Raw genomic sequence first — 27629 nt, forward strand, 5'->3', positions numbered from 1 at the left:
CAAATCTCCTTTGAGAATCAAGGAAGCAAGAGCAGATGAGAATCGAAAACACAGCCAAATCCATCCATGCCCAGAGAAACAGCCTGGGAGCGCAAGATTTGTTTAAGATTTTGGGAAACAGCTGGGCACACAGGCAACAACCTTGCATTTTCATTGGCAGGATATGACGAAAAGTGTCATTTCACCAATCGGAAGCAGCAGCATATTTAGTTAAAATAGGCAAAAGTGTATAAACGATCTGGAGAAATAAGAGGATGTGGTTAGTTGGCAATTAAGTAAAATGATTTTTAAAAGGTTTTGCTTTTGGAAAGAAAAATCATCCACAGGACAGCAGCGACAACACACAGAGGTCTGGAGAATATGAAGAAAAATGTGGGAAAGAGCTGGGTTTGTTGTGCTTGCAGAAGACTTGATAGCAAGCTTTCAAATACTCCAGGGATGGGCAACTTGTGGCCCTCCAGTTGTTTTGGCCTACAACTCCTATCAGTCCCGGTCAGCATAGCCAATGGTGAGGGATGATGGGAATTGTAGGCCAAAACATCTGGAGAGCCACAAGTTGCCCACCTCTGAAATCCTTGAAGCATTGCATTTAAGAGGACAAAGTTCAGCTGCTTTCTATATCCACTCTGAACAGGACTGTGTGTACCTGGTATTAACACAAATTAAGGAGCTCAGTTATGAGATCTCATCACGAAGATCATGCTTTCTTTGCATAAGTTATTCTAACTCTGCTGGTCGTGGGGAGGGAAAATAAGAAACATAGGGCACTAGAAACACAAACACACACAGAAATCTTATTCAGCTAGCTGCGAGATTTCAGCAGGCATTTCCCACACATTTTAAAAGCATATATTCACACCCATATGGACTAGAAACTTGCTTAGTTTAAGGAAAGGGAAAGAAAGCTGAGATTCTCAGGAAGTTGAATTGTGGCCCCAAACCACATCCTGCCATTTTTTTGTGCTACTATAGAACCACAGCGTAAGTCACAGCTCTGGCTGCAGAAAAGGTGGGGGAACAATTGATTAGAGCAGTAGCCATATGGGATTCGGTGTGAACAGTAGGAAGAACCTTCCAACTCATGATGGAGTCCAGAAATAGATCATCTTGAGGGTGCTGCGGAAATGTCTGCCCTCATGGAAGCCTCTGGCAGCTGGTTAGCACTTTGTGGATCAAACCAAAGTCCATACTGATGGACTTGAACCATGAGACAGTAGATGGAACCGGATGATTCCTTAACACATATTTCCAGCTGTGTATTCGGAAAGGAGTGCATCTCTGGAAAGGAGTGCATCTGCTTCTTTTTCTTTCCTGGGAAAGATACTTTAAATGAAGTGGCTCATGTCATACCACCTAGCACGTTTGTGGTTCAGGGGGAAATCTCCCAGCTTATGACACGAGCGGCCTCTCTATCTGCAGTATGGAGTAATAACACCAAGCTACGTTACCGGACTGCTGGGATAATACATATGAAGAGGTTTGAACACGTACATGCGAAGTGGAATTTGTCACTAGAGCTTATCTACTGATAAGTTGCCTGGAGTGTGGGAGAGGCGAGATAAAAACTGTATGAATTAAAATGATCATTAAGTGAGAGTTCTTGCTGATGAGAGAACTGATGATGCGCTGAGGTCCATGAGGTTGTTGTAACTGGGTCCCAACCACCTCATTCAAAAGCCTTCTTGCTTCTCAGTCTATAAGCAGGCACTGTGTGCGCATTTTCTAGCTTCACTCCAAGCATGAGGGCTAGGAGCTCACTTGTTTAAATGGGCCACCAGATTCAGAGACACAAAGATAGATCCTGAGGGTACAACACAGGTATCCAGCCTGTCTTCCCTCTACTGAAAGTGTGTCACACAGCAATGTACCTGGAAATAGTTCAGTTCATCGTCGCTTAGGATCTGGTTGTTATCCTGGTCAGACATATTGAAGATCCGAGTGAGCGCTCGTGCGCATGCTGGTCTTAGCTGGGGGGAGGCAGAGGCAGAATCAGGAAGGCATGATTTATATAAGCAGGCCATGTGAAGCAGCCTCCACCCCTTCGTTTCCCAGAATGCCCCATCACAGGCACAGAGAGGACACTAAAGCTGCTGCCCAGGCAATCTAGGACAGGGAATGTTAGGCCAGGAGGGCAAATCTGGCACTCCGGGGGTCCCCCAGATGCCCCCACCTCCTGCCGGGTGGGTTCCCAGCTTTTGTGCAGTGTTTTCTGCACTCTAATCAGTTGAAATGCCTCCCCTAAAGCTGAGTTACTGGCACTGGGAACTTTAAGAACAGAAGAAGAGCCCTGTTAGATCAGACCAAGGGTCCATCTAGTCCAGCATTCTGCTCACACAGCGGCCAACCAGCTGCCCACAGGAAACCCACAAGCAGGACATGAGTGCAACAGCATCCTCCCGCCCATGTTCCCCAGCTACTGGTGCACATAGGCAGACTGCCTCTGATCTTGGAGGAAGCCTATAGGCAACAGGACTACTAGCCGTTAATAGCCTTATCCACCATGACTAGTAGCTATTGATAGCCTTATCCTCTGTGTCTATAGCCATTTCTAACAGTGGCTGCTTTGTTAGAAATGCCCATACCCCAAGCCTTCCCCAGCCTGGTGTCACCTGGACGTGTTGGGCTACAACTCCCAGCATCCCCTGGCCAACCATGATAGCTGGGGGATGCTGGTAGTTGTAGTCTGAGACATCTGGAGGCCCGAGCTTGGGGAAGGCTGCCATACACACAACGTGAGAAAAGGCTCTGGGAAGGCAAGGAAAAAGCAGCTAGCGGCTCAAGCAAGAGCCTGAGCAGCAGCTACAGCAGCAAGACAAGGGGGCCGCTGCGACCTTTTCAGAAGCAACAGCAGCTTTGGATGGTAAAATGCCACGGCCTCAGAGATGCAGCAGTAATCATAGCTAGTGCTAGGCGGCATGGGAACTTTCCTGGGCATGAAGGAATGTCTTCCCATGAGATATAGAATCGTGCAGTAGAAAGGGACCTCAAAGGACATCTCATCTAACTCTGCTGACACAGAAAACCCAGCACTATGCCATCCCTGACAGGCGGCCCTCCCACCTCTGTTTCAATTTCTCTACCGAAGGAGTGTCCACCACCTTCTTAGGCAGTTTGCTCCACGGTTGAACAGCTTGCACCATCAGGAAGTCCTTCCCAAAGTGTGAAGAACCCTGGAAGATGGTTTCTTAGGGCTGACATTGTGGGTCTCGCCAGGGGCAGAGACCTTCTAGTCACAGTTCTAAGATATGGCATCCTACCTGTTTCTCCTCTGGGTCATACAGAGGGGCCGTTGGGTGCAGGACAGCCTTCTGGGCGTAGTAGAATAGCTCAGAGATGTTCTTCAGGTTCTTTGCAGAACACTGGTGCAGACAGAGGTGGGGTGGGGGAGAGAGAGAAGCTGACTCAGAGACCAGGCAAGGAACGTTTGGCCAATAAAGACAGCACATATTGCAAGGAAATGCTCCAAACTTCATTTTCAGGCAGCCCATGGAGAAAGGCCCGTGGACTAAAGGCTAGAAGTAATCCAAGAAGGGGAAACGTTCTATTTAGCTCCCATCCTGAGAGAGAATTCTGATTTAATGTCAGCAGAGAAGGACCATTGTCTATGCATTCCCTCTTAGTCACAGCTGGATATGGGTGATGGGAGTTGTAGTCCAACACATCTGCAGGGCACCAGGTTGGGGAAGGCTGCCGTGGATTACAGAAGCCTCCCCCACCCACCACCTCCCAAGTAGTTTCCTACCTCCACACAGGTCTCGATCTCTGAGAATTGATTCATGACGGGCAAAATGGCTTCCATGGAGCTTCCATCCTGCAAGTCAGACTTGTTTCCCACAAGGATAATGGGGATCCTGGAAAAGAAGGACGGCTCTGAAGGGGAAAACTGGCACACAGATGCTGGCTGGCAGGCTGCAATTATGGCCCGTGTGTGCCAACGCAACCCAAATTCTCCAACCAGAAAAGGGATGGGGTGGGATCCGAAAATTCAGAAGATCTGCACTTTAAAAATTTGCTGTCATTAAATTTGCTTTGTGTCACATCAACAGTAGATGGAGTGGTACAATTGTCCCTGGATTGAACTGGACAATCAAACTGCGGGGGAAGGTGGGGGAGTTTGCATGATTGACAGCTCCTCCATTTTAACAAAAGCTCTCTGCACGCAGAAAGCTAGCATGCAGGGACAACAGTCTGTCAGCCAAGCCTTCTCCCAGATATCCTAGTTTTGTCTGTGCAGTGAATTTTCACCCTATGAAATGCTTTAACTGGAGATGATAGGGACAGTATTAGGGATGAGGGGGAACTTTGTTCAGTTTGCATTTTAATTCCTCCTAGAAAAGAGGGAAGGGTTTTGAAGAGGAAAAGCAGCATTTTGATGCTGACTGGCAGGCTGACCCAATTTGTGCCTCCCAAACTAATATGCGTAACAGAAAGGCAGTTACTTGCACTTCTCCAGATTCTGCAATGCAGAATGTGTATATCAGAAGAAAGCACATAAAAAATGCATCTATTTGTGAAAATGACATCCAAAAATGCAATATATTCAGGAAAACTCCTTGCAAAAAATGCATACATCAGACAAAACTGTGTACCAAAATGCCTCTATTAGGAGAAAGGAGCATAAAAAGCATACACAAAAGAAAAAGTTTTGCTCTGACTTTTAAAAAAAATCTGCAAACTGATATGGAAATGGGGCAGAACGAACTTAAGATGGGAAACATGAGAAACCAAAATACACAGATTTGTCCATTCCTAGACTGAATCTGGGATATTATGTGTGCCAAGAAGGTGCTTTGCCACAGATAAATGTACTATGGACTCTACCTTTCCTTATCAATCAATTATACAGGCAGCGTCACAGAATAGGTTTCATTTCTTATTTTATTTATTCATTACATTTCTATATCGCCCAATAGCCAAAGCTCTCTGAGCGGTTTTGTATCCATGCAGGCAGCCCCAACCATTCTTAGGTCTGCACTTGCATGGACAAAGTTAGCACGTGGCCTGGGAAGAGGCCGTGGCTCACTGGTAAAGCAGATGCTCTGCATCCACAAGGTCCCAGGTTCAATCCCTGGCAACTCCAGTTAAAAGTAGAAGGGCTGGGGAAGACCTCTTTCTCAGGCCTTGGGGAACTGCTGAATGCCCCAGAAGCACTACAACTCCCATCATCCTCATCCAGCATGGGCCATGCTAGTGAGGGATGATAAAAGTTGGGAGTCCAACACATTGGGCGGGCGCCAGGTTGGGGAAGGCAGCAGTGAGGAATACTGGGCTCGACACACCCACTGGTCCGATGGGGCTGGGAAGTGTTACGTCCATGGGGAAGGATGCATTTGTCACTGCTAACCCTCTTCTGAAGTGCCTTGCCTAGGAACAGCTTCACCACCACGTCTGCCGCTTTTGTGGGAACAGGAGCTCAGCCTGCTTCCTGCATAGAATCCTACGCCCTTTAAACACAGAGGCAATGAATCCCCTGCCAACAGGGAGCAACGGGGACCAAGAGATGGGGAAAACACAGCGTCCCGTCCTGTTGGACGTTAGGATACCTGGAACACTTCTCGGCTCCACCGTTCACCATTGGAATCCATTTCGTGCGAATCTGAACAACGGAACAAAAGGAAAAGTGATTAAGCGGGCCAGAGAACCCTCCGCCAAACACAAAAACAGTGTGAGCAGCCCATGTGTGACAGGCTCCTGGAGCACTGGCAGCCTGAAAGGCACCCAAAGGCTACACTGTCCAACCCTGCCCCCTCCCCCAAGGTGCCAGCCTCCTCCGCCCCCCAAGCATGGATGATCCATGCAAGCCAGGCTACTGTGGGCGCTGGCAAACAGGAGCTGCACCTGAAACAGGGGCCTGAAGATCAACGGAAGAGAGCCAGTGCGGGTTTCTCAGCTGCAGTGTCTTCCCACCCCGCAGACCACTGTCCATGGGGGTCATTAGCAGGAGAGCACTGGCTGCAGCACAGTACGAGGCTCAACATGTCTGGGGGGGGGGAGGGAGGAAGAGGGGCAGAACACACGAAGGCCAAACCTGCCTTTACCTTGTCGATGGTGGCCTCCTCCGTGACATCGTACACCATGCACACCACGTTGGCCTGCAAGGGAGCAAAGGGGTACAAGGGCTCTCAGGGACACATGGAAAATGCCACTCCAGAGCTCCCCCTCCTGATCTTTGGGGGTGGGGGGCAGATAGAGAAGGGGGTGGGGAATCCTTGGGCAGTGGGCCTGGGTCCCTGTTTTGAACAGAGCAACGCTGCAGCCCGGCGCGCTGAGTAGTGCTGTCCGGCTGGGTTTAGCTGCCATGTTAAGTCCACAGTCCTCCAGGCGTAGCATCGCTGCAGGAGCATGGTGGGAAATTAAAACCAGCAGCAAGCCTCACCTGCTTGGTCCTGCACGTAGCCCTGCACAGAGCTCTCGGGGCCCTGGACCAACACTTCAATGGCTCCTGGTCCTGATGGCTCCATGCCACCTCCAGGATCAGAGGCAGTCTTCCTAGGTATGACAGCTGCTGGGGAACATGGGTTGGAGGGTGCTGTTGCACCCGTGTCCTGCTTGTGGGTCCCCTGTGGGCAGCCACCGTGTGAACAGAATGTGGGACTCGGCCTCTTGGCTGGATCCAGCAGGACTCTCCTTACATTCTTATGTTCCCAAACGGCATTCAAGGACAAACTAGTGTGCTCTCAGGGGAGGTGGAGAAGTGTGTCCTAAAAACCCAAGCCGCTGTCTCAGATACATTCACCGCTCCATGCTCCTTGGAAGGGAGAGGTCATACAGTCAGGGCCAGAAATATTGGAACAAGGATAACTGTTTTGGCAGTTGGCCTCTGTACACCACCACATTGAAGCTGAAAGGAAACACACCCAGATGGGAGCAAAGTCAGGACTTCCAGCTGTAATTCAAGGGGTTTGGCAAAAGGGGGGCACTAACCATTCAGGAAGTACAGCCGGTGGCATACACACACACCCTTCATTGGTGGCTCATAAGTAATGGAATGAATGGCTGACAAGCAGCTGCATGGCCCGGTGTGGCCTGTTTCCTGGGTACCCCATGACCAATCAAGCAGATAAAAGGCCTGGAGCTGGTTTTGAGTGTTACATTTGCATTTGGTAGCTGTTCACTGGAACTCCCAACATGAGGTCCAAAGAGGTGTCCATGCGAGTGAAGGAGGCCATCATTAGGCTGAGGAAACAACATAAACCCATCAGAGATAGCAAAAACAGTGGGAGTGGCCAATGTTTGGAACATCCTGAAAAGGAAGGAATTAACTGGCGAGCTCAGCAACAGCAAAAGGCCTGGAAGACCACAGAAGACAACTAAAGTGGATGACCGCAGAATTCTGCTCATGGTGAAGAGGAACCCTTTCACATCTAGCCAGGTCAAGAATGTTCTTGCAGAGGTAGGCATGTCATGGTCAACATCTACGGTCAGGAGACAGCTTTATGAATGTAAATACAGAGGCTTCACAACAAGGTGCAAACCACTGGTAACGCTCAAGAACAGAAAGGCCAGATTAGCCTTTGCCAGCAAAGCCTGCCCAGTTCTGGAATAAGATTCTTTGGACTGATGAAACCAAGATTAACTTGTACCAGAATGATGGGAAGAGAAAAGTATGGAGAAGGAAATGAACAGCGCATGATCCAAAGCGTACCACATCATCTGTCAAACATGGTGGAGGCAGTGTTATGGCATGGGCATGTATGGCTGCCAATGGAACCGGGTCACTGGTGTTTCTTGATGACCTGACTGCTGATAAAAGAAGCAGGATGAATTCTGAAGTGTATAGGGCTATACTTTCTGCTCAGATTCAGTCAAATACTGCCAAACTTGATAGGACGCCACTTCATATTGCAGATGGCTAATGACCCAAAACATACAGCAAAAGCTACCCAAGAGTTTCTCAAGGCAAACCAGTGGGATGTTCCTCAATGGCCAAGTCAGTCACCTGATCTCAACTCAATATAACATGATTTTCACTTACTGAAGACAAGACTGAAGGCAGAAAGACCCACAAACAAGCAGCAGCTGAAGGCAGCTGCACTAAAGGCCTGGCAAAGCATCTCGAGGGAGGAAACTCAGCATTTGGTCATGCCCATGGGTTCCAGACTTCAGACAGTCATTGACTGCAAAGGATTTTCATCCAGGTATTGAAGGCGATCCTTAAGTCTGAAATGATGTTGGTTTGTTCCATTACTTATGAGCCACCAACGAAGGGGGTGTGTGCATGCCACTGGCTGTCCTTCCTGAATGGTTAGTGCCCCACTTTTGTCAACCCCCTTGAATTACAGCTGAAAGTCCTGACTTTGCTCCCATCTGGGTGTGTTTCCTTTCAACTTCAATGTGGCGGTGCATAGAGGCCAACTGCCAAAACAGTTATCCTTGTTCCAATATTTCTGGCCCTGACTGTATGCAGCACTGATCCCTCACCACAACCATGTATCACTGAAAGGCCCATGACTTCCCCATGCAGGCACATTGTCCCAAGGGAGAGACGGAAGATGCAGCAGGGTGCCCTGGCGGTCCATGCCACAGTCAAGAGGCACTGGGGAATCCTGGAAACGTCACCCCCACCCAGGTAGCACAGCCCCCAACCTGGAGTCCAGACTGACTGAGCCAAGGGGGAGGGCAACACACTGGGAGGCAACATGGACTGGTCAACCCTGCAGCTATAAGGAGGCTGCACATCGCTCGGGGGCCGATGGGAGAAAATCTAGACTCCTGAAGTACAGAGTGAAGCATGCCTCTAGTTTCAGTCCAGAAAGAAACGTGTCCCAGGTGCCAAGACGTTTGTCAGGCACTGACCAAGATCACACCCAGGGCAGGAGAGGAAGGCCTGGCCCTTGGTTTGGCTGCTGGCAGCAGGCTCCCGGCCTCTGTGCAAAGGAAGCGCATGTTCAGGGCCCACTGGGCCTCTGTGGGTCCTTTCCCCCAGCCCGCATATAGAAGCGCAGTGTCTGCCCACCAGATAAACAGCCTCTCCCCCCCCGCCCCCGGCTCCCCCAGAGTCTGATTTACCCCACTGGATTAAATCACATACAGCTGCTTACCAGCAAGCAAAGGATTAAGCAAACCCTTAACAAAACTGATAATGTTAATCCCCAAGATGCCCTATCTGGGATTTCTGCAGAGTTAACAAAGAGAGTGGTCTGCTGCTCCAGCTAAGCTTTAAGAGCAAAATTCAGAAAAGGGGGGGGGGGAGCTTCTCTAAGTCCCCCACCCCCAGAATGCTTTCCGTGTTCACCTTGGCAATCTCCTCCTGGAGCTCCTCGTCCGTCTGCTCTGATTCTGAAAGGAAAAGAAAACCTTATGCATTTCGGTAGCCTGCTCCCAAACGCACCCTGTGAGAATGTTCAGGACGTAAGCTGGAATATTGCTTAGGAGGAAGGGCAGAGCACCCAAGGCTCACATGATCCAGCCCCAGGGCGGAGGAAACCTGGGTGCAAGTCTAGGCTCCATGGCAGAACTTTTGTGGTTGCTTGGAAGAAGGCTGCTCTTTGACGGCCTCAGCTCCCTGGTTAGAAATGGGAATGATGCTGAGGTTGCTCTGAAAACAAAGACATCTGCTCCCCTCCCCAAACCCATCTCCTTGTGGTTTAGAACAAGCAGCCAGGTTTTTCAAACTATACGAGGTAGATTTAAGGTTTCAGCAAGCGTTGCCCAAATGCAAGAGCAGTTTGCCAATGGAATAAGTTGCTTGGGTACTGAGAAACTGCAGAGATCTTCAAGGCAAGATTGGGTAAATTATCTGTCAGGGATGCTTAATGTGCAGGAACAGGGCCAAATTTCAACCTGAGGGCCAAATTTAATTTCAGAGAAACTCTTACAGGTGGGGGGAAGAGATGCATTCCAATAATGGGTGGGGCTGAAGGAAAAGGAGATGGGACCAAAGGCAAAAGGGGCCAAAAGAGGCAATGCCTTAGGAGAGGTATTTCAACCTTTTAGAATGGGGGGGAAACTGCACCAAAGCCAGGAAACCACAAAATTATTGGTGGTCGGGGAAGGGGATGGAGCTAGAGGAGGGCGCGTGGCCATCTGGGGAAGCCCAGAGGGCAGAATTGGGAGCCCAGGAAGGCCAGATTTGGCCCCCACACCTTATGTTTCCCACCCCTGGTATAGGATGTCCTCCTACTTCATGGCAAGGGTTATTAATTATGGTTATTATTAATAATAATTAATAATAATTATTATTGTTATTAATAATTATTATTGTTATTAATAATAATTAGTATTATTATTATTAATAATAATACATAATCATTTGAACTTCTAAAATACATTCAAATGTGCAACACGCTTCAGATGCATTACCTTAGGACAGCCACCCTATAAAGCAGGAAAATATATAGGATCATATAGAACCGCAGACATGAGGTTGCCTTGGGATTGGAGAGGCAAGGGCAGGGGTCCCCAACTTTTTTGGACCCATGGGCACATTTAGGCATTTGAGACACTGCTGTGGGCATCACCACAAAATGGCTCCAAAAGAGGATGTGGCTAGTCACATAATGGCTGCCGTGGGGGCCTGGCTAGCCAGAACTGAGCTAGAGGGGCAGGGGAGAGAAACAGTGAGGCTAGGAGGGAGGGGGAAATAGCAGGGCAATGGGGTAGGGGGAAAGAAAAAGGCTAGAAGTTAGGAGGGGGGAACAGCAAGCTATGGAGGAGGGGGGAATAGCGAGGCTATAGGCTGGGAGGGAGGAGGAAACAGCAATGCAGAAGGGAGAGGAAGAGCAAGGCTACAGGCTGGACAGGGAGAGAAAGACGACTGCCCTAACAGTTCCCACAATTTTTCTTCAAACAATTTTTGTGAAGGCAGCAGGGAGAGGAGAGCTTCGTGGGCGCCACTGGAGGTCCTGGGGGTGCTGTGGTCCCCACGGGTGCTGCACTGGGGACCCCTGGGTAAGGGGAAAGACAGTCTGGCCTCTGACCCAGGACAGAGGACTAAGGGTCATGGGGGTGGGGGGGTGGCTCCCTTCCCTGCCAGGAAGGTCATCATGGCAAGAGTGAGACCAGCCAGGCTCCTCTACCGGCAGCTGCAGGAGCTCATTTCCCTGCTCCCTGCTCGAAAGAACACTCTGCTGAGACTGCCAGGCGTCCTGGGACTGCAGAAGCAAAGGAAAAACAGTCCAGCCTCTGCCAGCAGCCAACAGAACAAGGACATCCAGGCAGCGGCAGCACTGCTATCCAAGCAAGAGCATGGGATTAAATGCACACACACAATTCTGCACCAACTTAACTTTCATTCAGGGCCCAGAAGAGCTGAATTCTGCTGGCAGAACATGTGTAAATTAAAGAAATGGGCATCTGCTGATTTTACATCCATTATCTTGCCTCTCCTTGTTTTGGGGAGGGTTAAGGAGTTGTAGTCTGAGGTAAGGAGTTTGACCCCTGGGAAACCTACTGAGTTCTGGCTGAGGTAAGGAGTTTGACCCTCTGGCTTGAGATCTGCCCGTAACTTTAAACCCTTTCTTTGCAGCCTGAAGGGCTAAAAACTTGTTCTGTTTTAAATCAAAACAGAGCTTCCCAGATTGCTGAATTCTGTGTCCCGTACCAACTTCTCTGCTTACAGTTTGGGAGGACAGAATCCACATCACCCTGCCCATAATGGAGGCTAGTATTATCATCCTTGTTTTGGGAGCAGGATGGATGGATGGTGAGGCAGAGAGACCGTGAGCAGTTTGCCTAAAATTGTCCATCATCATGGCTGCCTTGGAAATTAACTGGGGACCTCTCAGTTCCTATCTTGGGTTCTTGAGAGCCAGTGTGGTTCAGTGGGTAGTGCTGGACCTGGTTCCAGGAGACCTGGGTTCAAATCCCCACCCAGCCATAAAGTTTTGGGCCAGTCACCACCTCTCTGCCTAACGTACCTCACAGGGCTACTCTGAGGATAAAAATGGGGAAGCCTCAATGTACACCACCCTGAGCTCCTTGGAGGAAGGGCAGGATATAAAAGTGAAAAATAAATGAATGCAATGTAACTGTCCTAAGCTACAGCAACTCCCAAATGACCTTATGCTTCAACGGATCTCTTCCAACTCTATAAATCTATGACTGTTTCACAGGTGTCAAGAGTTTATCTATACATGGGTGGCGAACCACAGGGGGTCATATCTAGCCCTTCCGGGGTCCCTCTGGGATCCCCCCAAAAAGCCTCTTCCCCAACCTCCAACTGTTTCCCGGCTTTTGTGCTGCTTCCCCTCGCCCCAAGCTTGAAATGTCTCTCCTAAGGCTTAGATGCTGGCAGCAAAAGCTTTAACCTTCAGCATGCTGGGATTCTTTTGTATTTTTGGCCCTCCCCTTTTGCCATCAACCCCAGGCATCACTGGAAAACGGGCCCTGAGAGCTTCTCCGAAAATGAATTCAGCCCATGGGCTGAAAGAAGTTCCCCACCCTACAATTTGCAGATTAAGATGGCAGACCAAGTTAGCAGAATTCTGGGCCACCCCCTCTTCAGATTCCATGCGAGGCGTGTGAATTTTTTTAAAAAACGTGCTCCCATGTTAAAAGCTCCCTGCATGCGGTAAACTAGCACAACAGAGATGCCATGCTAAACCTCCTTCTCTCATGCACAAGTTTACTACATGCAAGGAATTGTTGCTGTTTTTTAATGTGTGGGAGCATTACAAATTGACACCCCCAGCATACGTACATACACCCTTGCAGCCCAAAGTGGTACAATTCAAAAGTCGACCACCTCGTGCCGAGTGATGTGTAGATGGGTTCGGCAAAAGCGAGCCCACGTACTGCCTGCAGGCTATGCTTGGAAACACATTGATAAAAATGCTGCTTAGGCAAAAGAAGAAAGCCAAGAGGCAACCTGGGCTGCCTACCTGAGTAGTCCACAATGTGGGTGGGAACTTTCTCGGGGGTGACATCTGCTGGGATTGTGATCTCTTCCGCACGAGGAGGCACCTGGGGGAACAAAGGGAGATGGTCATTTGCGCAACAAGGCAACAAGCGTGTGTGCGTGTGGAGGGGGAAGCGCACCCCAAATGGAGAAGGCATGGGAGAAGCGGCTACTTGCAGCAGAATGCAACCAAGAGGAGAAACCCAACCCATGCTATAGCAGACCAGTCCAGAGGGAACCCTGGAAGAGTTGCCATTGCCCAGAATGCACCAGCTTGACCACTGGTTGACTTTGCAAAGAGGAAGGGGGAACAGTAGGAGGTAATAACAACTGGGTTATCCTGCAGTTGTAAGGAGAATGCATTCCCATTGACGTATTGAAAGCATGTTTATCCTGTTCTTCAGCCAAAAAGGCTCCCACAGTGGCTTACATAAATCCAATGCAATAAAATAGTCCCTGCCGGCAGGCTTACGATCTGAATGACATTACACAAAAGGAAAAGCGAACGGGGTGGGAGGAGGAAAAAGAACCAACACACTAGGCACCAACTACGCAAATTACATAGAGGCTCTTCGGACGACGAGCTGAAATGTGAACAGATCAGGGAGAGGAAGAGCTGGTCTGTCAGCAGCACAGCCCTGCTTCCCCTCTGCTGCGGCCTGATGGAATGGCTGCTGCCTGGTAACGCTGATTGTGCTGGGTACTGGTAGGGAGTGTAAGCATGTCTCCAGTTCTAATCAAGGGATGCCCCGGCTACCTGAAGTTCAGAGTTAGAAACCCCCTCGGACGTGTGTACGGAAAGTTAATTTTACGCTTGCCCAGGGCAACAGCAAAAGCATGAAATACACACAGCCCTCCCCCTGCCCCAGTCCTAAGAAACGGCATCTGACTGCTCTCCTTCTGGCCAGCAGATCTCCTCTCAAGTACTTCTGCAGCCCCTTAAGTCTTGGTAAACCCTGACCTGACCCACTGACCCAGCAAGACCCAGGGTGGGGGGAGAGAAAACACTAAGCTGCTTGCCTGGACCTGAAGCAGGAAAGGCATTTAGAATTATCCTGGCACCTGATTAGGAGACCTCTTGTGCTGGCAGCACAAGGCTCAAAACGGGGGACAGGCAGCAACACCATCTGCTTGTCGCAGATCAGGGAGACTCCAGCTCTGGAACGAGGGGCAGGCGGGCAGGCAGAGGGGAGATACAGCCACGGGAGTGAATTAAGCATCTCGGGAAGGAGTGGGGTGTGTAGGCTGGCTGCTGAGGCTCAGAAAAAATGGCAGGAAGGCTGGACAGCCTCAAGGCGCCAACGCTAGAGGTGTTGCATAGATACAGGCACACACGCGTGTGCTCCACAGTAATCCGCCTGGCCACAGGCGCAGCACTGCAAAGGCCAGGGAGGCAGCAGCCGAAGCAGGCTGGAATGTAAGAGCAGCCTCGCTGGAATAGGCCCAAAGTCTGCCTGGCCAGCTTGATGCCCCCGGGAACCTCAGATGCAGGGCAATGGGAGGGGCTGGCCATCTTCTAATGGTCCCCAGCACTTCATGTTCAGAGATATGTCCTTCCTCTGCCCATGGACGTTTCACTGAATGGTCATGCTTAATAGCAACTGCCAGAGGCCTGTGCATGCCCAGCTGGAAGGGGGCTGCCTGGGCGGGACACCTTTGCCCAGCTGGAAGGGGGCTGCCTGGGCGGGACACCTTTGCCCAGCTGGAAGGGGGCTGCCTGGGCGGGACACCTTTGCCCAGCTGGAAGGGGGCTGCCTGGGCTGGACACCTTTGCCCAGGTGGAAGGGGGCTGCCTGGGCGGGACACCTTTGCCCAGGTGGAAGGGGGCTGCCTGGGCGGGACACCTTTGCCCAGCTGGAAGGGGGCTGCCTGGGCGGGACACCTTTGCCCAGCTGGAAGGGGGCTGCCTGGGCGGGACACCTTTGCCCAGGTGGAAGGGGGCTGCCTGGGCCGGACACCTTTGCCCAGGTGGAAGGGGGCTGCCTGGGCGGGACACCTTTGCCCAGCTGGAAGGGGGCTGCCTGGGCGGGACACCTTTGCCCAGCTGGAAGGGGGCTGCCTGGGCGGGACACCTTTGCCCAGCTGGAAGGGGGCTGCCTGGGCGGGACACCTTTGCCCAGCTGGAAGGGGGCTGCCTGGGCGGGACACCTTTGCCCAGCTGGAAGGGGGCTGCCTGGGCGGGACACCTTTGCCCAGCTGGAAGGGGGCTGCCTGGGCGGGACACCTTTGCCCAGCTGGAAGGGGGCTGCCTGGGCGGGACACCTTTGCCCAGCTGGAAGGGGGCTGCCTGGGCGGGACACCTTTGCCCAGGTGGAAGGGGGCTGCCTGGGCCGGACACCTTTGCCCAGGTGGAAGGGGGCTGCCTGGGCGGGACACCTTTGCCCAGCTGGAAGGGGGCTGCCTGGGCGGGACACCTTTGCCCAGCTGGAAGGGGGCTGCCTGGGCGGGACACCTTTGCCCAGCTGGAAGGGGGCTGCCTGGGCGGGACACCTTTGCCCAGCTGGAAGGGGGCTGCCTGGGCGGGACACCTTTGCCCAGCTGGAAGGGGGCTGCCTGGGCCGGACACCTTTGCCCAGCTGGAAGGGGGCTGCCTGGGCGGGACACCTTTGCCCAGCTGGAAGGGGGCTGCCTGGGCCGGACACCTTTGCCCAGGTGGCTGCTCTCTGTCCCCACCCCCACCCCACTGCCACTTTGAGAACTCTCAGCAATTGCTCAGTGGCCCTGAAGAGCCTGCCTGGACCCTGAGTGTTTGAATCTGCAGATTCCAGGACTAGAGGTAGGAGGAGGGCTGTGTGGAAGGTCAAGAACTTCATCAAAGAAGAAATCTGGAGGAGGAAACTGGAAGAGGAAAAGGAGGTACAGTTGTGGGGAGATACAGTCAGGAAGTCCTAGGAGAAAAGGGGGCTGGAGAAAACCTTACACAGGATCTTAAGAGCAGGATAGATTGGGAGCTGTTTGGCAGGCAGGGAGTGGTTTGGCAAAGCAGGTTTGTGGCCCATGGGCCATGGACATCAAGATAGCCCAGGTGCAGGTGGGGGAATTCAGACCCTGATTTGAAATTATCTGTCAAATCTTTCCCTGACTTGTAATCAACTCTGACCTGGTTTGCACATAATAACCCGGAGTATGGGTTGAGTATGGGTTGTTGATGGATTGTGGGTTGTCATTCAATCATGGTTTTTCATTATGTGCCAACCTTGCATTATGTTTTAACTATAGGTTGTTAATTACAAACAACCCAGGAAGAGAACCCATGGTTTGTTGTTGGGTTGTAAACTCTGGTTTGTTCATGGTTAGAAACCTACAGTTAAACCACAGTGCAAGGATCACATATAATGACAACCCATGATTCAACAAACAACAATCCATACTCAACCCGTACTCTGGATTGTCGTTATATACAAACCAGGTCTTTGACGATGCTCTGTTTTACCATTGTTTTTGTTGTGAGATTTTTAATGTATTTACTATTTTAGATTGTTTTTATATAGGTTTTTATATTATTTTGAATGTATTTTGGATGTAAACTGCTTAGAGATTTTGAGATATCAAGCAGTATAGAAGTCGAATAATCAATCAATCAATACATCTTTGGCTACAGATTGCTAGTGATTCTATGATTTTAACACGCCAACAGGAAAGAGAGCCACCTTCCACTCACCTCTTCAGGGAACTCCTCACCCACCAGGGCCATGATCAGGGATGTTTTCCCCACCTGGGCTACGAGAGAAGAAAAAAATGAAGATCATTACAGGGACTCTGTCAAGTTAAGAAAAGCCAGTGTAGTGCAGTAGCAAGTAACATGGCAGTTATGCAATTTTATCCTCACAACAGCCCTGCATGGTAGGGTAGGCTGAGAGAGAGAGAGAGAGAGAGAGAGAGGAGAGCCCTTGCCCAAGGCTATCCAATGAGCTTCATGGCTGTGTAGGGATTTGAACTCAGGACTCTTTGGCCTGAATTCAACCATCTCTCCACTCTACTGCACTGGACCTCTGCAAGTTCATACATATATCCACCTTCCCCGCCCTGGGGCATTCCATATGTGTTGGGACTGCAACTCCCATAATTCCCAGCCACACAGTCCCTGGTCTTGCTCCAGTTGCATTCAATAGCGAGGGGTCCCAGATGGAAAAACACATCCCCGCTCACTCCAAAAGATGAATCCAGCCACTGAACTGTGGACTGGATGCGCATTCTGTGCCACATTGAGTGGGGAAAGCAGGATTTGCAAATGAGAGAAATAAGGAAATGTGTTTGTTTATGGCGCAAGCTTGGGAGAGACTTGGTTCTCTCTTTCTTATAGGCCAGGAGTGTTGAACTTCTTTCATACTGAGGGCTGAATTCCATTTCAGAGAAGCTTGGGGGGGGGGCAGGATTCCAGTGGTGGGTGGGGCCAAAGGCAAAAGAGGAATGGCCAAAATACAAAAACACCAGCATAGTTCAGCTTGAAGTTGTTACTGCCAGTAAGCAAGCCTTAGGAGAAGCATTTCGACCTTTTAGAATTGGGGTGGGGGGAGAACTGCACAGAACCGGGAAACCACCAAGTTGGGGTGGGCAACTGGTGGCCTTCCAGATGTTTTGGCCTACAACTCCCAGCAGCCCTAGCTGGCATAGCCAACTGTAAGGAATTCTGGGAGTCGTATGCCAAAACTTCTGGAGGGCCACACATTGTTGACCTGTTCACCAAATGTTCGGTGGAAAGGGGATGGCGCCAGGGAAAAGGGATATGGGCATCTGGGGAACTTCAGTGGTCCTGATTTGGACTCCAGGCAGGCCGGATTTGGCCCCCGGGCTTGAGGTTCTACACCCGTTATAGGCAACATGTCATCAATTCATCAGCATTCTTTGCTATGTATGAAAACGCCTAATCTGCACCAGGCGCTGGGCACAGAAAAATAAAAGTTCCTGCCCATAGGCTCGCAATTGAAAAAAAGAAAGAAAAGACATGAGACAAAAGGAGCAGGGAGGTGGAGGGCAAAGAAAGCTTTGTGCTAGCTGAGAGGGAGAGGAAAAGGGGGAAAGAGATAGAGCACACCAACCACCTAGCAATAGGAACGGTTAGGTGTTCTTTTTTAAAATTACCAAAGGTTCAATCTTATGCATGTTTACACAGGAAAAAGTCCAACAATTCCGAGCGTTCCTCAGCCAGCCATGCTGGCTGGGGAATGCTGGGAGTTTTAGGATTTTTTCTCTCTAAACCCGCATAGGATTTTGCCCTAACACAGGCCTCATGGCCTGGGCAAGCACGCTAGCAGGCAATTTTCATGAACTCATTTACAAGGTCTGCATCGACCACATGCTGAAGATTAAAATGGATGAAAGACCTCAAGAACTCTGTTAGAAGAGCCAAGTGATAACACCAATGGGATATAAGTGAAGGTATACTTGGGGGAAAATATCATGCCTGCCCCCTCCATGTGATTGTCCCCAAATGAATCCACAGTCAATAAAAAGGCCATAGCTTAAAGCTTCCCGTTTGAGGTCTAAATCCAAAGCCCCCAATATGCCGCATCATACACACACATGCATCATTAGAGGAACTCTGATAATAATACACAGCACCTTGGGCCAAAATTGGGAATAGGAATTGCTCTCAGCAAAGAGGAGGCACTCAGCTGTGTTTGTTTTTTAGGAGAAAAAGTTATTAATACTTCATAGAATCATAAAATAGTAGGGCTGGAAGGGTCCTATAAGACCATCTAGTCCAACCCCCTGCTCAATGCAGGGATCCAAGTCAGAGCAGCCCGGACAGATGGCTGTCCAGCCTCATCTTGAATGCCTCCAGTGTGGGACAGCCCACCACCTCCCTGGGTAATGGGTTCCATTGTCATATCGCTCTAACAGTCAGGAAGTTTTTGAAAAGTTTGTCTGCAGCCCACATGGTAGGAAGATTGCAGTTTGTTTTAGCCTTTCGCTCCTACTCCTAGCAGCTCCTAATGCTGCTTTCTGAGATACGATTAACTTAAAGAAAGGAGGTGAGTGTGAGATCATCCAGCTCATCTATCTCAACTGGAGCTCCTGCTCCTTCTCCACACCTTACCTCAGTTGGATGGAATGATGCAAACTGGTTTTATTAAAAGAAAAGGGAAAGACACCTTTCGCTTGTGTTTGTGAGTAGCACAAGGTTGTTTAAAAGCAACCACTGATGTTGTAAAAAATGTTATGCACCCAGTGTCTAAAGAAGCATGAAAGCTCGGATCCTAATTTTAAACAACATGTTTTACCCCCACCCCAAATGAAACCTGGAATTCTGTTCTAGGTACCAAGTTCCATGTGTTGTGCAGTGCAACTGCAAACATACCTTTGTGGGAGAGACTCTCTCTCAGTTCTCTTTTTATTATCCCAAGTACAGAGTTCAGGCAGATGGAACAGCAACATCCCCAGAATTGGGAGGGGCAGCATGGGGTGGGGGACACACCAACTATCCCCACTAAATTTGGAGAAAGAGATCTGTCCGTTTGCTCCCCTTCTGATTACATAAATACTGGTGGGCGAGAGAGAATTTCCTGGAGGCAAACATGTCTCCACAATGGCTCTCTGGAGGAAACATTTGGAGACAACTGTGTGCAAGTAAGAAAGAAGCTGAGCATACATGGCAAAGTGGCTCTGTCCCAATGCCCAAGGGCCATTCTCTCCCCACACCCCCACAAATAAAATGTCAACTGCAAAAATACTAAGGGGGAATGGCAAGGAAGGATGGAAGAAAGCAAGGCCATGAACATGCAGGTGGCATATGCCGACAGTCACGCACATGCACGCACTATCTGAACCGTATGGACAGGGTGTGCAATTAGTGCTTCATGGAAAGATATTGTCACAATCTTCTCTGGACTTATCAGGTTTCCCAGAGCCAAGCATGCCTCTCTAATGGACTGTGCCAGCTTGTGAGAAAGGCAAGCTCAACCCTGTTTACAAGGGCAAGCCAGACCTCTTCAAAAGTTGGTGTCCACGTTTAGATCAAACATGAACCTAAGAGCAGCTGTGCTGGATCAGACCGAGGGTCCATCTAGTCCAGCACTCTGTTCACACAGCGGCCAACCAGATGCCCATGGGAAACCCACAAGCAGGACATGAGCACAACAGCACCCTCCCACCCATGTTCCCCAGCAACTGGTGTATGTAGGCATACTGTCTCTGATACTGGAAGTAGCACATAGCAATCAGGACTAGTAGCCACTGATATATTTCTCCTCCATGATGTTTCATAGGAAGGAACTGCTTTCTACCAGATCAGACTTACTGTCCAGCTAGATCAGTGCTGCTGCTGCTTCTGATGGGCAGTGGGACTCCAGGGTCCCTGGGAGTAAGGGCTTTCAGCTAAACTATGCTGGTATTTTTGGCCCCATCCCTTTTGCCTTCAGCCCCACCCACCTCTGAAATGGAGCGCCAGAGAGTTTCTCTGAAATTGCATCTGGCTCTTGGGCTGAAAGAGGTTCAACACCCCTGCCTTAGACCAAGCCACAGCATTGGCTCATCTAGCAAAATTCTGACTAGCAGCACCTCTCAAGGGTCAGTGTTCTGAGTATTTCTTTGTACCAAAAATGTCTTCGGCATTTATGCAAGTTCCATTTACACTGGAGGAACCGGAGTTTGAATCTGGGAACTTCAGTATGCAAACCATATGCTCTACAGCTGAGTTATGTCCCATCCCACCCCCATCCCCCACAGCATACAGTAATCAAGTGTGAAGGAATCAAATGATTACGCATATAAGTGTAATCTAGAGCCTGGAAGCAAAATTCTAGAAATGCTGTGCCTTTCCAGATAAGCAGCTGACAAGTGGCAAGTTTAACCAGTCCCCAAAGTAAGAGTTCCACATGGAAACACTTGTGTAATTTACTATGAGACCGGTTGGTGGTGGTGGCAGTCTGCAGCCTTCAGCCTAATTTCAAAAACCCTCTGCATGCGATCAGTTCAGACCTCTGGCAAAAGCCACCTCTCCTCTCCCTGGCAGCCCACTGGGTGGGAAGAAAGAGGGAGAGAGAGAAAAGGGGATGGCAGAGAGAGAAAAGGGTGTGACATAACCACTTTTGGCTCTGGCCCTCCCTACTGCTGGCTTTGGCCTGCCACAGGTTAGCCACGAGGGAATGTGACCCTCAAGAGAATAAAGGTGCCCAGCCCAGCCCTGATGGCTGAAAGCGAGGAGGAGCTGAGGAACCTTATGACGAAGGTGAAAGAAGAAAGTGCAAAAGCTGGGTTGCAGTTAAACCTCAAAAAAACCAAGATTATGGCAACCAGCTTGATTGATAACTGGCAAATAGAGAGAGAAACGTGGAGGCAGTGACAGACTTTGTCTTTCTAGGTGCAAAGATTACTGCAGACGCTGACTGCAGCCAGGAAATCAGAAGACGTTTACTTCTTGGGAGGAGAGCAATGACAAATCTTGATAAAAGACATCACACTGACAACAAAGGTCTGCATAGTTAAAGCAATGGTATTCCCCGTAGTAACCTATGGCTGCGAGAGCTGGACCATAAGGAAGGCTAAGCGAAGGAAGACAGATGCTTTTGAACTGTGGTGCTGGAGGAAAATTCTGAGAGTGCCTTGGACTGCAAGAAGATCAAACCAGTCCATGCTCCAGGAAATCAAGCCAGACTGCTCACTTGAGAGAATGATATTAAAGGCAAAACTGAAGTACTGTGGCCACATAATGAGAAGACAGGATGCCCTGGAGAAGATGCTGATGCTAGGGAAAATGGAAGGCAAAAGGAAGAGGGGCCGACCAAGGGCAAGATGGATGGATGATATTCTGGAGGTGACGGACTCGACCCTGGGGGAGCTGGGGGTGGCGACGGCTGACAGGAAGCTCTGCCGTGGGCTGGTCCATGAAGTCATGAAGAGTCGGAAGCGATTGAACGAATAAACAACAACAAGCCCTGCCATAAGAAGCTTACTCAGAGCTACCATTCTGGCAAAAGCCAAACCAAGAGACTTCAAGTCTTGTTTTGGATCCGAGATGGGTGTTTGCTCCAGAACTTGGACTCCCCTCACAGCTCATGCCATGAACAACTTTAGGGCACATAAAACTCAACGCGTGTGCAGACAAATCTACCTGATTTATCAGAGGCAACTTTTGAATCAAAAGATTCTGAATCCGTTAATCTAATTGATGAATCAGCTAAAAATTGCACTTATTAATTACATCCATGCCCTGCTTTTCTTACCTGGAGCTCAAGGTAGCATACATGGGGTCCCTAGACAGTCCTCCATCCAGGCTCTGACCAGAGCCAGACCTGCTTAGCTTCAGCAAGATGGCTGCCCCACAGATCTTCTGGCTATGCACTGTCAGCCAACTACCCCTTTCACTTTGCCCTTTCCTGTTTGTTTCATGTTTCCGCTCCATAAGGAGCTACCCAGCTTCCCTCCCTACTGCCACCAATGAGGCCACAGGGAAACCCTTCTGATTATACGGTCACTGTCCTTTGGCAAGATGCACCTAATTTTAGACATTTCTGCTCTGTGACAGGCACATCCTCTATAAGCTAGTGTGTGTGCCAGGATGTCAGTTACTCTCTGAGTGGAGGCTCTGCATATAGAAATCTTAAAAAAGGCCAACCTTACAAACTAAGAAAACCCGCCAGGACATTTAGCCCAACCCCGATGCCTTCAGATTGCCGGGGGGGGGGGGGGGGAGATCTCTGACGTTTGTGACAGAAACCTGATTAGAGTTTCCTTCATGACTCTGAAGAAAGAAGAGCCAATCTACACATGCAGCAAAATCACATGGTGTCTGCTGGACTGTAGCACTTCAAAGTGCAGATGAGCGATGGATAATAGCAATACTTGAACTTCTGGCATGCATTGTACAAATGCTAAAGCACTCCACATCATCTCAGAAATCCTTACAACAGCCCTGTAAGGTAGACCAGCATCAGTACTGTAGATAAGGAGCTGAGAGATTACTGAGTTGCTTAACAGGACATAAGGAGTTTGTGGCTAAGGTTTCACCAAGGGACATCCTGGGTCCTCTTATCCACTGTGCTCCTCCAGCTTATGTTTCATGTGTACCATGTACAAAGGCTCCCCTGCAAAAACCTTGCACACAGAATGCATGTCAGGGAGAAGGGTTCTAGGCTAGCTTTCCACATGCAGGATGATCCCCACCCCCACCCCCCAATGCAGGGCAGAAATCCACATGGCAGCATTCATTTTATTGTATTTCTAGTGTGCTCTCACAAGGCATTCCCAGCAGTCTCTCACTCAAGTAACTGATCAGGTCTGCATCTGCTTTGCTTCAGCAGTAAGGTAGAATCTGGTGCTCCATCCACTGGACTTGTACAGGGGTGCATGCATACATGTGATATCTGCAGCAAGACCATCCAGGGAAAGCTGTATCTCAGTCCACTATAGTCACTAGCCCAGAAAGATTTTTCTTAGCCCACAAGACCTGGAAGGGGAAAAGGGGAATCAACTCTGTTTCAATGTATTAACAAAACCTTGCCTGGAGTCAGTTTGTAGTTGTCACAAGCAACCAAGCAAGTGGATACTGACAAGTCTGCAATTTCATGCAGTTTTGCAGGGATATGCAGGTGGGCCCAAAGATTCCACCCTCTCAGGTGGCTGAACACATCTTCTAGTTAGGAAACTCTTTTTTCAACACTTAAACCAAGACCTGGAAAAATCTTAGGATGGTCAGACTTCTATAATCTAGAACTTAAAATATGAATATTCCTGTCTCAGGGTAACCAAACAACCACCTTGGAATTTAAACGCAATGGATCTAGTCCATACTAGATATAGAGCCAGTGTGGTGTAGTGGCAAGAGTGTTGGACTAGGGGCTGGGAGATCCGGGTTCTAGTCCCCACTCGGCCATGGAAGCTCACTGGGTGACTTTGGGCCAGTCACAGACTCTCAGCCCAACCCACCTCACAGGGTTGTTGTTGTGAGGATAAAATGGAGAGGAGGAGGATAATGTAAGCCGCCTTGGGTTTCTTGCAAGAGGAAAAAAGGCGGGGTATAAATGCAATAAAAATAAAATAAATAAATATGGGCATAGTGAATGCCACCTCTACTCCTCTCAAGCATCCTCGCCCGGCTTTTCAAAGGTTCTTCCACACCAACAACCTTTTGGGGATGACAAGTGTATTTATATCAGCCGTATGTTAGGCCAAAAGAAAGAATGAGAATATCACCACCACCATTACATCTGAGAGTCAAAACCTTGGAATCACTTAAACAAAGTTAAACCCACAAAAGAATAATACTCATATCACTAATGAAATAAATAGGTCAAAATCCAAACTGATCAGTTATTCATCTATCATCATCATCAATATCTACATAGTGCTTTTATGAGTTCAAAGTGCTTTGCTTGCATTATCTAGTTGTAATCCTTACATCACCCAAAGGCAAGTCAGAACTATTATTTCCCATATTCCAGATGAGTTCATGGCAGAAGCGAAATTCAAACTGGGAAGTTTGTGATTAAAACCTTAGCCTCTTGGGGCACAACCCTATGCATAATTTAGACAGAAACAAAGTCCCACTACTCCCAGCATGCCCTAGTCAGCTTGGCTGGCTAGGGAATGCTGGGAGCTGTAGGATGTTTTTCTGTCTAAACCTGCATAGGATTGCATCCTTAGCCGCTACAAAACATGATTGCTGAAATACCAAACATTCAAGTTGTTTCTTTCCCTGCTTCACTGTACCTTTCTGATCCCTCATGATTCTGGTTCTTCCACATTCCTCCCAGCTGTGACCTCCACCTTTGCCTCATTTTTCTTTTCTTCTAGACTTTCAGTAAATAGTAACACTTGTTCCCACTTTATCCCCTGTATCTTACATTGCTGACTTTTTTCAGTCTTTGGGAAAGGATTGCATTTGGGATTGCAGATTTCCATACTTTGTTGTATTTTATGTATTTAAAACTTTTGTATCCTGTTCTCCCAAAAATATATCCAATCATTTTTATTGCTATATTTTAAGCTGCTTTCCATGCATTCCTCCCCTAACAGTTTTGATTGCAAGCCGTTTTTAGCATACGTTGATGGACAAACATCCCAGGCATTTAATAAAGATTAAAATATTATCAAACAGTCTTGCAGCACCTTAAAGAGAGACAAGTTTATTGGGGCATCAAGAGCAAGAGACCATTATGTTAGATGTAGAAAGATGTATTGAATAATCTGTTACTGATGTCTTAATAACAAATCTGTAAGCCATCTTCAGCATTTTACCTGAATAGTAGATCTAGAAGTCCAGTGATGATGATAATGAGCATAATTCTCTCCCCTCCCTGCTCCAGGGGTAGGCAACCTAGTGCCCTCCAGCGGTTTTGGACTATAACTCCCACCAGCCTCAGCCATCATGGCTCAGGGTCTGGGATTATTAGACCTGTAGTCCTCAACACCTGAAGGGAATCAGGTCACCAACCTCTGCCCTAGCTCAGCCCTTTGGATTACCCCCCACCCCGAAAGGTATCCATGTTAAGTTTGTTGCAGCAAGAACACTGGAAGGAAACCTAGGATTATATTCTCCTCACACACCTATGAACTATGATTCCTCCATCTCCACTCTTCCCAAACACCCCCCAAAGACTCTTCAGCATCATCACAGCCCCAAAACCTCCTGCCTGGCCAGAATTTTGAGTGTGCCCATCCATAGCCTATAATTGTGCCCACTCAGGACCTCTGACCCCACCCTCCTCAGGACTCCTGGGCCCTCTAGCTCCACCCCTCGGGACCCCACCCACCCTAACTCCACCCCCTCAGGGCCCCACCCACCCCTAGCTCTAGCCCCTCAGGATGCCTGACCCCTCTAGCTCCACCCCTCAGGACCACTGTCCCACCCCCCTACCTCCACCCCCTCAGGACCCCAGCCCCCCCCCGCAGGACCCCTGGCCCCACCCCTCAGGACCTCTGCTCCCCGCCCGAGGGGCTCTTCCACGTCAGTAGCGCCCTCACCTCCCCGCCTTGGCTGCCGCCCCTCTGCCCCCCACTGTTTCAGTCCCCGGGAAGGGGGGCTTCCCCATTCTTACCCTCCCCCAGCAGGAGGATGCGCACATCCCGCCTCATCGCCGCCGCTTCCAAGGTCGCCGCCGCCGCCTCCCGACAGCTTCTCACTCTGTCGGCGCCACACAGCACAGAGACGGCTTCCCCTCCGAGTTCCGGTTCCGGTTTCCTTAAGCACGCCATAGAGCACCAAGAGCAGAGTGGTCTGAGCGGCCGCAGCGCCACCTGGCGGCAGGCGGATGAAGTGATTTTTCTGGTCTTGGCAAGCGAGCCGGAAAGAGCTCAAGGAAGGAGGGCTGTGGGTGCGTGGAAGGGTAGCGCCATCCAGAGGCCGTGCGGGATATATAGGCATGGTGGGCTCCCTTCCATCTCTCCCCACGCCTCCAGACAGCCTCTTGCCTAGGAAATCAAGTGTTGCTCAATGTGCTGTGAGTGGCAGCAGTATTCTATAATAAGTGCAAGCAGAGCCATTGGGAGATTGAGCAATCGTTTTTTGATATAGACAGCCATTCTTGCAGAAGTTGAAATACTTGGGCTGCTTTGGAAGATGTTGACGTGGAATGTGCTTACGAAGCAATGGAAAGACGAGGACAGGAGAACGGGTGACTTCTTCCCAGAAAGATTATGGATTGCAAAGGCCGCTGAAAATGAGGACATGCATCACCGAAAAAGAGGACACATATTTGCATACCATTTGCACAGGCTAATGTATACAGAGAAATACAACTTTTAAAATAATTGCTTAAATAGAAATATAATGGAAATACAATATATCTTGAGTGACCAAGTGACCTGTGTGCCTACTCAGTCTGTCATCCAGGTGCCAAGTGCTGATGGGCAACGCCAAGCCCTCCTCCCCTGACATTCCTAGGGTTCTCTTTCTGTAAATGATTTGGACTGGACAGCCATTCAAATAGAGGACAGTCCTCTATATAGGCTATGCAGGGTGGAATAGCATGTCTACCTATGTGCTTCATTATGAAATTTACATAAATTTTGAGCTATAGGACACCCCCACCCTCTGATCAATATAAAAAGGGCTTCAGGATAACTTTTAAAATTGGAGTTCACTCATTTCATCTCATTCCACATCTCTGTTATCTCCCCATTCCTCTCCATTCTCTCTCTTTTGTTTTGGCTCTGATGAAGATGAATGGATCCGTGATCCACTGGACTGGACTGGTAGAAATGGAATCTACTTATCATAGTGGAATACTCTAAGGGCGCAAATCCTGTGCACATTTAGACAGAAAAAAGGCCTACACATCCCAGCATGCTCAGCCAGCATGGCTGGCTGGGGCATGCTGGGAGTTGCAGGACGTTTTCTATCTAAACACGCACAAGGTTGCATCCTAAAATAGCCAGGAAACCTATGGCACAAGCTGCTCGGAGGGAGATGTAGTCCTCAGATTACTATTCAAATAGCTTTACTGCTTTGTCAATGACATTTCAATACCAGTCTTAAACCATATATATTGCTTTCTTGGTTGGTTTGTTGGTTGCTTTCTTGTGTCCTCTGATCATCTATAATATTTTCTAAATACTAACATTACCGAGTCCATTCTTCAAGTTATTATATTCTGTATGGAGGTATTATGTTTATGCACTGTGTATCAATACGTGAATTGGTTTGTTTCAATTAAAAACCTTGCGCCTGTTGTCTTTGACAGAGGTCAGACTTTACACTGTGACCCAATGAGTTGCACAGGCACCAAATTCAAACTCAAGATTAGACACTGAATTAACATCCTCCAACCCATCTGAAGAGAACCAGGTTGGAGATTCTGCCTGATTCTGACTGACAGTGGTTCTCCAAGGTCTTGCTACCAGACCATAAGGA

General features: G+C 49.2%; 1 protein-coding gene across 3 annotated transcripts in view; it reads right to left on the minus strand.

The window, feature by feature from the left end:
• RHOT2 (ras homolog family member T2) overlaps positions 1-26161 on the minus strand; it is a 48813-nt gene extending 22652 nt beyond the window's left edge. Inside the window, exons 1-9 of one of the 3 annotated variants that reach the window (XM_084818830.1) lie at positions 25816-26161; positions 16500-16558; positions 12822-12903; positions 9236-9279; positions 6039-6092; positions 5544-5596; positions 3743-3851; positions 3258-3359; positions 1869-1967 (exon numbers count right to left, since the gene is read on the minus strand). In XM_084818830.1, the coding sequence (XP_084674956.1) occupies positions 1869-1967; positions 3258-3359; positions 3743-3851; positions 5544-5596; positions 6039-6092; positions 9236-9279; positions 12822-12903; positions 16500-16558; positions 25816-25972 (759 nt within the window). In that variant the 5' untranslated portion in view covers positions 25973-26161. Of the gene's footprint in view, positions 1-1868; positions 1968-3257; positions 3360-3742; positions 3852-5543; positions 5597-6038; positions 6093-9235; positions 9280-12821; positions 12904-16499; positions 16559-23014; positions 23108-25815 lie in introns of those variants that run through there. The other 2 variants (XM_084818831.1, XM_084818832.1) reach the window with 2 other exon arrangements.
• Between the last annotated feature and the right edge of the window lie 1468 nt (positions 26162-27629).

Source organism: Heloderma suspectum, chromosome 12 (assembly GCF_057233095.1).
Source record: "Heloderma suspectum isolate Gila_16-S chromosome 12, 16-S_ref, whole genome shotgun sequence".
Taxonomy (NCBI): domain Eukaryota; kingdom Metazoa; phylum Chordata; class Lepidosauria; order Squamata; family Helodermatidae; genus Heloderma; species Heloderma suspectum.